General features: G+C 36.2%; 1 protein-coding gene across 1 annotated transcript in view; it reads right to left on the bottom strand.

Moving 5' to 3' along the window:
• Positions 1-13,093, bottom strand: part of LOC107726800 (ras-associating and dilute domain-containing protein-like) — a 37,183-nt gene that overhangs the window by 3,312 nt on the left and 20,778 nt on the right. Inside the window, exons 9-12 of the mRNA XM_016536498.1 lie at positions 9,677-9,896; positions 9,109-9,281; positions 2,144-2,288; positions 1,695-1,891 (exon numbers count right to left, since the gene is read on the bottom strand). Of these exons, the coding sequence (XP_016391984.1) occupies positions 1,695-1,891; positions 2,144-2,288; positions 9,109-9,281; positions 9,677-9,896 (735 nt within the window). The remainder of the gene's footprint in view (positions 1-1,694; positions 1,892-2,143; positions 2,289-9,108; positions 9,282-9,676; positions 9,897-13,093) is intronic.

Here is a 13,093-nt window from a genome sequence, read left to right as displayed (position 1 = left end):
CAATTCTGAGAAAAAATCTCACAATTCAGAAAAAAAAAGTCAGAATTGCGAGATATAAACTCGCAATTGCGAGAAAAAAAGTCGCAATTACCTTTTTTTTTTTCTTTTTCAGTGGCGGAAACGGGCTTCCATACAAATCACATCAGAAAGCATTTATTTTTAATAAAATTGAAGGAAATAATCAAAAAGTTGAAAATAAAGTATCGTCTTTTGACGCGATCGACCCGGGTTCGAATCTGCCTTTTGGCGAAATTTTTTTCTCCCTTTTCAAATTTAAAATCTATGGAAGCCCGTTTCCGCCACTGAATAAAAAATAAAAGAGGTAATTGCGACTTTTTATCTCACAATTCTGACTTTTTTTCTCAGAATTGCGTGATATAAACTCGCAATTGCGAGTTAAAAAGTCATAATTGAGAGATATAAACTCGCAATTCTGAGTTTCATGACAGTCAAAATGAAAGTCGAATTGAAAAATCAAAGTAGTCAACTGACAGATGTCGATTTTCACAGTATATGATAGTATCTGATACATAAGTATGAACCCATGTTATCATAAAGATCTGCTCTGGGTTGGTGGAAACACAGGGTTTTCCTCCAGCGCTCGGCCACCCGGCCAGCGTCCTGAACAATGCCTGTCCCGATTAAGATTCCAGCCAGCAAGCCAACTGTAAATTCCCATGATGCTTTAGCCACTGCTCTTTTTTCTCCTGACATCACCACCTCTCTATAATTCCTGAACCAGATTATAGGATTTGTGCCACAACCAAAAAAGCGGAATGAATTAGCGACCAAAACTAGTGTGGTCTAAACAGAGTCTCTTTGATTAGGAAAATCCACACTAGTCTTTAAAAAGAGGAGGCGGGAAACCAATGGTAACAGGATGCCACATAGGACTCTACCACTCTTTATTTATAAATGTACAAAAGTCCATATTACTGTATGTTTGAGTGTAGAAATGATTTGTTCATACTGTAATTTATTTTATAACAGTTTCAACTCTACATTCTGACTGAACTGCGTTTGAAGCCGTTGTTTGAAGCTGCTAATTTGCTTGAACCGTCAAAACGTCCACTCTCATGTCAAAATGACACGCATGCATCACTGTTTCTTGTGAATGTGCATCAGATAACTATGCAAAGTCAAGATGATTTAGGAAATACGCTTTTATGTTGCTTCATAAAATTGGGATTCAACCACTGGAGTCAGAAGGATTGCTTTTTATGATGCTTTGATGACCTTTTTGGAGCTTGACTGCTTTGGTGGAATTGAATTTCAGTGGAGGGACAGAAATCTCTCAGGTTTCCTGTTAAAACTACCTTAAAATTGTGTTTCAGAAATGAACAAAAGTCTTGTGGGTTTGGAACGACAGAGTGAATAAATGATGAATTTTCATTTTTGGGTGAACTATGCCTTTAAGCTTATGAATTACACTTATATGACTTGGAATTTTTTTTTTTAGTTATAAACTTGCAATTATACTGAATATTGGCATCATTTATCTAACTGTTGTTTATGCTGTTTTATAAATGCAAAAAAGTCACTCAAGGGTGTGCGCCACAGTTAAAATAAATTCTCTATTTTACCATGGTTAAAAACGTGCCAATATTTTATATATATATATATATATATATATATGTTTTAAACCATTGCAATAAATGTCTGTTGATTTTCCGTGGCGTCTGTAGGGAGTTAACAGCATGGAGGAGGTTTACCTGTGAGGGCTGATGGTCAGACTGTGTCTGGCTGTCTGGGAGAGACTTGATAAACTCCTGCAGATGCCGGAGAGGAGTGAACAACCCTGGCTCTGTGATGGGATTTCCCAGCTCCAGATTAAAAATGCTGCTGGGCAGGATTAGAGGAGGATGGTTGTCGAAACTTTCCAGGATATTAGCTAAGAGAAAACATTTTTGTTGTCAGGCACTCAGGCAGAAGAACAGAGAATCACAGTGAGCTAAAGAAAAGCATTTAAGACATCACTCGAGCCTAATCTTATAAAATAAATTAAACAATAATTCACTTCACTATATGTTAAAAAAAAGAAATGGTGCTTTACAAGAGATTTTGGAAATGACAATGGTTAAATATTGTCATTGTATCATCCAGTTACAAAACAAAGTGTTTGTGTGTTCATATTTGGGCTCACAGGTATTGAGGGCAGCTGCTGCATCCTCTGGAGATGGCGTCCAGCATAGAGGGCACATCCGAGCTGTGTTGTACTCTCTCAGCATGTGATGCAGCTGTGCAGGGTTCAGATGAACAAACTCAGCTCTCAGAGTGCACCATGATGCCTGTAAACACACATACAGATGCATAGAAGAATTAATCTGCAGGGGACCTGGTTGTGATTGGGCCAAAAATTCACACATAAAACTAGTTTTTGGGACAAACTGTGCTGAGCTCAGTGAGTAATGGCAATTTCAAACAACTCCATGCACAAATTTCTCAGCACAGTTAACTCTATTCAGGACATAAGTAATGTAAGTGTTGGAGCAAAACTGCCATCAGTTGGTGCGAACATTCACAGATCACACAGATCAATTTAGATGAAAGCTGTGTATAGTCTGCATAACAATGAAAATGAAACCACGTTTTCTAATAATATCACCCAAAGGGAGTATGTACAAGGAGAAAACCAAAGGACCTAAGACTGAGCCTTGTGGAATACCCTTCTTTAGCATCGGAGCACCATATTTTACACAGTTAAAATTTACACAAACTAACTATTAGAATCTAAAATAGGCAAGTGCCCGTTTAGAAATGTTAACACAATATGGAATATTGTTGTGTTCTATACTGTCAAAAGCAGCACTAATTTCAAGTAAAACAAGCAGAGAAATGCAACCCTGGTCAAATATCATGTACTCTCAGTTTATTTCTATGCAATAATGAGAATAAAAGGGTGGACACACCAGTTTCTAGTATTTTTGATTAAAAAAAAAATAGGTATACAATTATTCATTTCGCAAGGGTACATCATTTGTAATGACATATGCCTTGATTTGACAAGCAAACTCTATTCTCGAACAAACAAAACATATTTAAAATACCACAAAGGAAATACAGCCAAAACACTTAAACAAAGGACAGTTCTCCACATTTGTTTTCATTCTCCTTTAGTGGTGTCTTAAGAATAGTCGATCTTAATAACAGGGTAGTGTTTTCCTCTGTGTCATTTTGAATCCAGAACAAAACAACATCCAGTACTTGTATGTAATTAAACCAGTCTCTTCACAAAATTTAGGAAACAGCGGCTGGGAATGAACATTGTACAAACTCATCAGCACAACAGACTCCTGCAGAAGCTGACAGGATATGTTTGGCACATGGTTAAGGTTACAGCTTAGTTTAATTCAGCTGAGAGTTCATCTTTATTAACGCTATATTTGTTTATATTTTCAGTGTTTCATTCAGTTTAATTTGAATAAAGAATACAGTTCACATGTCTTGTGCAAAAACATAAAAACACTATCATATTTAAAATATATAAGACAATATTTTAAAGGATAAATGTATATTTTACAGGTAATTGCTTAATTGCATTTACCAATTACATATAAATCTAAGTAATGAACTGTTCTAGGATGAATGTAGTGAGAAAGTTTTAGCTGATGCACAGACATTTTTGAGAAAAGCCTCAAACACGTGATGGGTGGTGTCACATTAGTCTGGAAAAGCCACGAGACTGACTAAAGTCAAAACACAGTCATGTTGTTGCTTTCAACCATGTGCATTAAAAGAATGCTAAATATTTAATGAAGCCAGGTCTGGTATAAGGTACCCGTTTTACTGATCTGACACCAGTTTGGAGTATAACTGGAATACGAAAAGGGTATACTAGAACCCAATCCCATAAGTACAACAGGTCTAGATGTTGGATGTATCAAATTTGTTTCCTCCTGAGGTTCCTTAAACATAGGCACAAATGAGACAATTGATGTATCTTGAATACATTTGATGATAAATATTTAAGATTTTGTTTGCAGACTTGACAAACCTGAGAGCACAGTTTAATACACTTGTTGAGGGACACATTTGCTAGTTTTTTTTCTTAAGAAAATGTCTATTATTACTTTTCATTTAATCTCATTGCTGTCTAAAAGAATAACTGAGACATTAAAGAGAAGTCATTTTGTGATGTTTCTTTGCTATGGACACTTACAAGCAACAGGCTGAAGAGTCTGGATGACTGTCCCAGAATAGATGGATGGAAAAGGGGAAAAGACATCTGAAACTATGTGCAAAAATGGTTGTTTTACAAACCACAAACTGTGACCTCATGCCATGGGTGGAACCGTAACAACCAGTCTCCTAGTAACTGTGACATGCAACCATTGTTTGTTGACAGGATAGAAGAAGTTAACATTCAGTAATTGCACACTGGATGATACTGACAGACATATGCGGTCTCATTTGTCTCGACAAGTGCTACATGTGCTAATATTATTAGCTAGAACGGTACAGCTCCTCAAGACAAACTTTAATGTTGGCTAGAGTTGTCGAAAGTTTTCAAACACCTAGAAGTCTGAAGGTTAAATCACCCTTGTGTATTTTAAGTAGTTTAAGATCTATACAGCATTATGAGTGAGATAGATTTAGCGATTGCTGCAGTGTTCTGAGTAGTTGGCAGGGTGTGCTAGACTCTTGCTAGAACTTTCTTAGGCAATTGCCAGGGCGTTGCTAAAATGTTCTATGTTGTAGAGAGTTGTGTTCCTAGGAAAGTGCTATGGTATTGCTGTATGGCTGCTAAGTAGTTACTAGGTGGTTACTAAGGTTGTCTGTTTGGTTGATAAGGTGTTGCTAGGCAAAATACCCTTTCACATTAGCTGCGTTTCCATTACAGATTTGCACAAAATGGAGTGCCTCTTCTGAAACGTGCCATGGCACGGTTGGTATAAACACCAGCATTAACTAGAGTGGCCGCAATCAGCTCTGCTGGCCGTGTCAGAGCCATAATGCAGTGTAAACAAGGGGTTATCCAAACATTAATGGCAAGGAAAGCCCCTTATACTTGAGATCGGCCACGTATGACATGTTTCTTAAAGGTTATAGTACGTTGAAAAATGACCATATGACTTTTTCGGTATGCCATGTGATTTGAAAATGCGGAAATAAACATTTCCATTGCAGTTTTGCGAAATATTCCTTTTTCGGATTGCCTGAAAAACCACCTCATGCGAGCATAAATTTTTTTGCGATATATGGGCGTTTTTTGCAAAATTGATGCGTTTCCATTAGGCGTATTTTCAATTCGCAATTTCAATTTGCGCAATTTGAAGGGTAATGGAAACACAGCTATTTACAACTGTTAATTTCATGGCATGCAAAATCCTGGGTCAACGAATCCTTGACCAGCACGCAACCTGTTTAAATTACCGATTGTCCATTTGTGGAAATGTGTGAAACATTGCTTAACTCAACGTTAAAATTCACATATACTCAAGGCGTAAAAATACATTAAGCTAGAGTTAAGTGTAGTGTGAAAAGTCTTAAACTGGCTCCAACACTGTTGCATTTCATCCCCTAGTGGCAGTCGCACCAAACTTTAAAAATAGTTGTGAAGCAGCCGTTACCCTCTGCTTATTCATCAGTGTAAAATAAATGAATAATGAATGCATGAATATATCCACACAAAACAATTGTGAATATATGTTTGAAAGTAAAGCATACTAGGTTTTCTAGGGCTTATCAATGTAAATAATTATGTAATAATTATTACAGACATCCCACAACCCTACAAAGGATAAGTTTGAAGAAAAGATGGATGGATATTATTTTGGACATAACTATTCAATCACCCATTATGGAAATAGTGTCTAAAGAGTAGCATTTAGTGGAAAAAATATTGGCCATTTTCACTTCGTGCTCATAGCTTTAGGAAACACTTGCACACAGTCTAGCCACAAAAGTTCAAATATTTAAATTCACCTGAAGCTCAAATCAGATCTGAAAATCTTGCATATGCATACTGTATGATCAGACCTCCTGTTCTACTCTCCACTGGAAATGAACATCTGTTGGTCTGTTGTTTGTCAGAGATAATGAAAAAGCAGCTTTAGACAGATACAGAAAAACTCCAATCAGTTAGAATAAAGCATACTATTTCAGAAAAGGCAGAAATACTGTGTTGAGTTTGGTGGATTAGAAACACCCTTAATCTAATTAGGAAATGTTGTTTTTGAAAAACACTTCATTTACAGTTTCAAACTGTTCAAAGTGCATTTATGGTTGACGGCAGAATGCAGAACAAATAAACAGAGCGGTCATGTGAGAGTGAGTCACGTATGTGTTTGTTTGGAGCGTGTTTAAAGTAAACTCAGCTCATTCAAGACAGTGAGATCATACTAGCCCCTCCCACCCAGAGCTGTAATCTGGCTCTCACGTCTGCTGTGTGACACCCTGAAAGCTTAAGAGCCTTAAAGGTCAAAGTTCACCAGTCAAATGACAGTCAGACTCTCAACCGCCGTGAGCCGCTTCACGAGACCTGTAAACCCCCCGCGGCACAGGATGTGTTTGGGTGGCGTGCTGTAAACTTTGTACTGTCCTCTGTTATTGTGCCTTTGTTTTATGGTATGATAAGCTATGAGAGAAACTCATTTCCTTATGCACAAAAGAGTAAACAATGGCTTCTGAAGGAAGTTAACAGGTTTAGGACCAGACAAACAGCTGTTTTGAGTTCTTCTATTTCCTGTTCATCCAGGTACTAAAGTCTCTCCTGCTTGCGGCGCTCCGTCTACATTGTGATGACTTAACTGAATAATGCATATTATTTAGGATTACATGACAAACCGTTCACAGATGGATCCATTGGCATGTTCTGACAAGCTCAACGGGGTTTTATTTATGTAATGTACAGAAAAACTGCATGACTCAAGATGTAAATATGACCTTTGTCATGAGATTGATGCCATCATGCGGTTTTATTGAATTAAGCTGATACCTCAGGCAATGCTGTCGGCTTGTGAAACAGGTTAGCTTAGCGTTTCTTGAAACATCACGTCATTTTTATAGTCCTAGTGGCTGCTTGATGACCAATAAAGGGCTTTATCAGGATAACTGATACTCACAAGCTGTCAAATCAGCAGTCAAACCCAGATTATAACCTCCAACACACCTTGCTGTCAAACCCAAATTCATTCTTCTTTGCAACTAAAGAGCTGCCTTATTCACAGTTTAGTGAAACTAGAACAAGATGTTCATCAAAAGGAAACTGAACAGACAATATAGGAATGCACCAACACCATTTTTGACACACCAAGCAAGTACAGTACACAATTTCTTTTGGTAGTCTTCGATACCCAGGGTTCCCACACGACCAATGCATTTCCTAATAAGGACATTTAAAAATGATTTAGACTGATTCACTAATGAATCACTAATGAACTGTTTTGACTAATTCATTAAAAGCAATTCAAGAGAACAATTTTCTCACAACACTATGGCTTGCAAGCAACTTTTACTGATAAGAGCAATATCTAACTGATGGAAAATTTCAGAGTATAACAACAACAAAAATTATGCAAAACTTTACAATATGGTTCCATTTGATGACATTAGGTAACTTCATTAGTTAACAACATTTACTACTACATTCAAATTATTACGTTAAAATCAAAAAGTCGTATCTGTTAATATATTATTTAACGGACCTGAGCTAACAAACTAACAATGAACAGTTGTATTTGTATTAAAACATATATTTAAAAAGATTAACAACAACTGCATGTCACACCTCTCTGTTCATCAGTTTGCACTGGCTACCAGTAGCTGCTCGCATTAAATTCAAGGCATTAATGTTTGCCTACAAAACCACCACTGGCTCTGCACCCATTTACCTAAATTCATTACTTCAGAATTATGTGCCCTCTAGAAGCTTGCATTCTGCAAGTGAACGGCGTATTATTGTGCCATCTAAAAGAGTAACACTTTCTATTCTATTTTAATTCTACTTTATCTATATTTATCTTTTTTTATTATTTTTTATTCTTTATTAAAAAAAAACAACAAAAAACAAAAACTAGCTTTCTATTTTTTCTATTCTATCTACTTATTTTTCTTTGTTTGTGTGTGTGTGTGTGTATATGTGTGTGTGTGTGTGTGTATATAATATATATATATATATAGTCGCTTTGGATAAAAGCGTCTGCTAAATGACTAAATGTAAATGTAACTGTAACTAATTAATTTCCCATTATTATTCAATGTTAATGCATTAAGTAATGTTACCAATAGGACCTTATTGTAAAGTGTTACCAATTTATATTCACTATATAAACTTCAATGATGTTTAAGATTTTACTAATTTTCATGACTTCTCCATATCTGGAAAAAAACAAATTCCCTGATATTTCCAGGTTTTCCATGACAATAGGAAACAACATATTGGGTAGGTTCACCTCAAATAGTCCAAATCAAAATTTGACCCAAAATTAAGGAAATTATATTTTGCTTTGCTTGTGAAGCACTTTGGGCAACCTGGTGTTGCATTAAACTGTGCTATATAAATAAATAAACAAAACAAAACAAACAAACCTTCCATGATGTATAAAATTGTACTAATTTAATGAATTCTCCATATTTGGAAAAAGAACTATTTTAAAATTCCATGAAATTTCCAGGTTATCCATGACAATAAGAAACAACATATTGGGTAGGTTCACCTCAAATAGTCCAAATCAAAATTTGACCCAAAATTAAGGAAATTATATTTTGCTTACAGAAAATGAAACGCAATGCATTTGAATGCAATGAAACAAAATTCTCATCAATCAATCAATCTTCTCATTAGGATGCATTATTAATCTTAATGGTCTTAAAAACGTAAAGGCTTCAATACTGTCTTCAAAATATCCATTTACAAAATGTACAAATATTGTTATTATTATGGCAATTTGCTCTGCTGTGCGTTTATTAAATTGAATGTTGTTTTTATTCTGTATAGTTAAGTGTTTTTTGTTTTTTTTTGGTGCAAGAGCATTTTATTGTGTATGAGTACATGAGCATGGCAGCAGAATTGCAGAATAAAGGCACATCTCTAGTGCAATACATTTGTAAATACTTTGTATTTGTATCTGTGTAAGCATTTGTGAAGCAGTTCAAAGGGTTTCTGACCTGCAGTAGGGTCTCCTTGGGAGTTGCGAGCAGGTTGACAGCTGAAGAGAGCCTCTGGAAGAAGTCAGCAGCCAAATCTCCCGTGCCAATACTCTGAATCCAGTCCATTAGCAAATCCAGGTTGGCCCGGATCTGCACTCCTCTAGACCACTGGTAGAAGCCACCTCCAGACCCTTAAAAAACAACCATATCACTATTTATTCAGAAGTCTCAATCAGTGCTAGAGGTAGCATGCTATTCATTATAGCTCTCAATCTCAATTCAAACTAAACCAATTTACATTTTGTCATAATCTTGTCCGGCTCCAGCAGACTATTGTCATGCAAAGAGCTGTGCTATGCAGCCAGTGTTATTTACACCTAGGTGCAAATATTCACTTTGTAAAACTCACACCCTTGTGAAAAATTCCTGTCCAAACGAAGTATCAAGACCACTGGAGTGAGAACAGACGGTTAAACAAAGTAGTTCACACCACGCTCTCTCGCCTTACATGTTGTAGCCACTGTGGCTTTGGTGTAAACGGCTTGTGCAACAGGTCCTCGGAAGGACGTTGAGTGCGTGTGCTCACCTCTCTCCATGAGCGTGTTGAAGAGCGAGGCGTTGGTGAAGAAGAACAGGTAGGTCAGCAGTTGAGATGTGATCTCGCTGTGCACCTGGAAAGTGTTGAGCAGGTGCAGTGCCTCCTTCAGGACGTCCAGGATTTGAATGACCCCCGCAGGCATGCGCAGCTGACTGCTCTCAGAAAAAGGGTTACTATCCAGCAGCTCCGGTAACATGGCATACATACTCTAGCAGAGGGAATGGGAAAAATGTTTCTTTGCTGTGCTTACCAATCACTTAAATGTATATGATATAATAGCTTTATTAAGAGAAACTGGCCTAACCACCCCATATATAACACTTTACTTACTACTGCAGTACATATACTTAAGGAGTCTTTATTTTGCAACATGCATAAATGAATACTTCATTTATTTACTTAATCATACTAATTACTAAGTCATGTGAAAATTATGTAGTAGGATTTTGTGTAACATGTAACCATATCGTCAAATCGTAATATAGAGTTGTAAATCATAGATTTTTAAATCTGAATATTGAGTTGTAAATATGAATATATAGTTGGAAAAATCTTGACTTGTAAACATGAATACGTAATTTAAAATATAAAAATAAAAAACATAATTAATAATGTAAGTTAAAATATGTAAATTAAATAAAAAAAATTTGAAAATATAAGTATCAATCCAAATTCTAAATATATATGTTAAATTCAAATGTATATAATTTATAAAGCATATAAAATATATGCTACTGTTCAAAAGTTTGGGGTCAGATGTTTCTTGAGGATGAAATCTGCACATTAGAATGATTTCTGAAGGATGTGACACTGAAGACTGGAGTAATGATGCTGAAAATTCAGCTTTGTCATCACAAAAATAAATGACATTTTAAAGCATATTCAAATAGAACACTGTTGTTTTAAATTGTATTAACATTTCACAGTATTACTGTTTTTACTGTATTTTTGATCCAAAAATAATACAGCCTTGGTGAGCATAAGAGACTTCTTTAAAAACATTTTTTTTAAAAACTTACTTTTGAGTGGTTGTATATATGTATCAATCCTAAATGTATATTTATAATATATTAAATCCTCAATGTATAGCTGAATAAATACGCAATACATAATGCTATAAATATGTATGTAAACTCTGAATGTAAATGTAACCCCGAAACATTAGAGAAAGCACTGGACAGAGCAATACGGGTCACATTATTTGTGCTTTCAGTACAGAGGACGTAGCCAGGAGCAGTGCTGTGTGCAGTTCCTGAATGTCGCGTCTAAGCCAACAGGAAGTACGGCACAGGCTGACTTCCTCTCAGCGGGGTGATATGCGGCTGTGACTGGACTCTGGAGAATGCCTCTGCCCTGACTGCCCATTGTTACAGCACCAGTTAGAGCCCTGAGAATCATTCAGATAAGACTAAAGCAGCAGACGCATCTCACATCCACACTCACTTTTCCCACTGACTAAACCACTGCTGCCCCTCAGGAACAGATAAAAGGATTGTGTAAACAAATAAGGACCGAGCAGATAACTGTGCCAGACGGGAACTCAGGCAAGACTGAGAGCCTAGTGGGAGCGTATTTTATCACAGAGTTCACAAAAACACTGATCCAAATCCCTGAAATAAAGGAAAATATCAAATAACATTCACCAGGAAGTTGTTTCTTTAAGCACAAGGAAATAAGGAAGGAGAAAAGTTCTTGCAAGACCATGCACTGCAAATTAAACGTCAGATTTTAAACTAAAGGTGTGGCCACATTTGCGAAATACCAATATTAAACGGGAAAAAAAAGGATTTTTAATTACAAGCCTTGAAATACACTGGGACTCTTATTTTGAAATCTATATGTTCTACTTTTTATTATGTCTATATACTGGCCGATCATTTAAATAGATGCGGGTGATAAAAATATGCACTCTTGCAACTGCCTAATATAAACACCAAAAAATAAACAGTGTCAAAATTCATCAACAGTCGATCGTAAGCAATTACCATAAATGTGCGTTTTTGTTGATTGTGAACTGCTCTGAAACAATGAGCCTGTAGAACACGCAATAGCGCTACATTTTTACTTGATTTATTTTTACATATTTATTTAATTAAATCATAACCTTTTTAAGTTTAATAACATTAGGCAGTTTCACAATTCCTGTTCTTCCATCCCCCAATTAAGACATTTGTTATACAATTTAATATATTTAAGACTTAAATTTCCTAAAACTGAGGGACTTTTTTTTTTTGCAAATGTGAAATGCTCGTAGCATTACGGACACATTACTGAAATTTTGTTGGAAAAAAAAAAGTTTCTTTGTCTGTTTTCAACAGTATAGTATCCCCTCAGCAAATAAGCGACCATCCATTGCGAATAAAAAAGTTTTCAATGTAAAGATTCATTCACTACCACCAATTTTTGGCAAAATTTCGCAAACAAAAAAATTCCATTGTCTACTGTCAATAGTGTAGTAATCTATGAAGCACAGCTCACACAGAAGTCTCAAAAGTCAAACCAAGCAGCAAATTTGTGACCAATCTGAATCTGTTGCGAAATCTGCATCCCTCACGCAAAACTGCCAATCGCATGGATTCCTATTGAAATTAGGGCCGTCAAAAAAAAAAATCGAATTTCGAATATTCGTCGAATTTAAAACAAAAATCCACATTCGAATGCAAAAACGATGCATTTGAATTTTAGGTGTGCGTTAAGGAGGCAGCCTTATCAGCGGCGCACGAGATGCGATGATTTATGTTTAGAAAGCCATGTAAAATTAATTTACATGGCTTTCTTTACATCGCAAGTTTAACTTTGAAAAAAACATATATCGAGACTTTATGGCGGGGTTATCCCCATCCCACTGCATCTCATGTTTTTAATAAAAAATGTACTCCGTGTGATTGGCTTTCCGCCCTTTGTATTAAACTATGCATACATACATGATGCTGTTTTGTTTATAGTTGTTTAAGCAACTTAATTATAATTGGTTTATAAACATGATTTTAAACATTATGCACTTTTTTTGCAGATAGTCAGTCATGTTATCTTATGCTTTGAATGATGCGCCCTCTTTTGGCCTCAGGAGAGAAGCCAAAAGCTTTTCTTCACCCTAACTGAAATTATGCATTTTGAAAATTCGAATATAATTCGAATTTTGATAATATTTAAGTACCAAATTCGAATTTAGTTTTTCAGCCATTTTGACAGCCCTAATTGAAATGACTGGATTTTGTCCATAAAAATTCTCTAAACAGCGGTAAATGTGGCTGTACCTCAATACAACTCTTAAAACACACACACACACACAAGGCCGTCCTTAGCTGATGCAGGGCCCGGTGCGAGGTAGAGAGTGGGGCCCCCCTTGTTCCGTTTGCGATCGCGTTTTGGGAGTGGGGGGGGGTCCCCCTCGGTCTGTTCGCC

This window comes from Sinocyclocheilus rhinocerous, unplaced genomic scaffold (assembly GCF_001515625.1).
Source record: "Sinocyclocheilus rhinocerous isolate Xijiao unplaced genomic scaffold, SAMN03320098_v1.1 scaffold1447, whole genome shotgun sequence".
Lineage (NCBI taxonomy): Eukaryota > Metazoa > Chordata > Actinopteri > Cypriniformes > Cyprinidae > Sinocyclocheilus > Sinocyclocheilus rhinocerous.
Note: the sequence above shows the minus strand (reverse complement) of the source record. Positions and strands in the feature narration are given on the sequence as shown.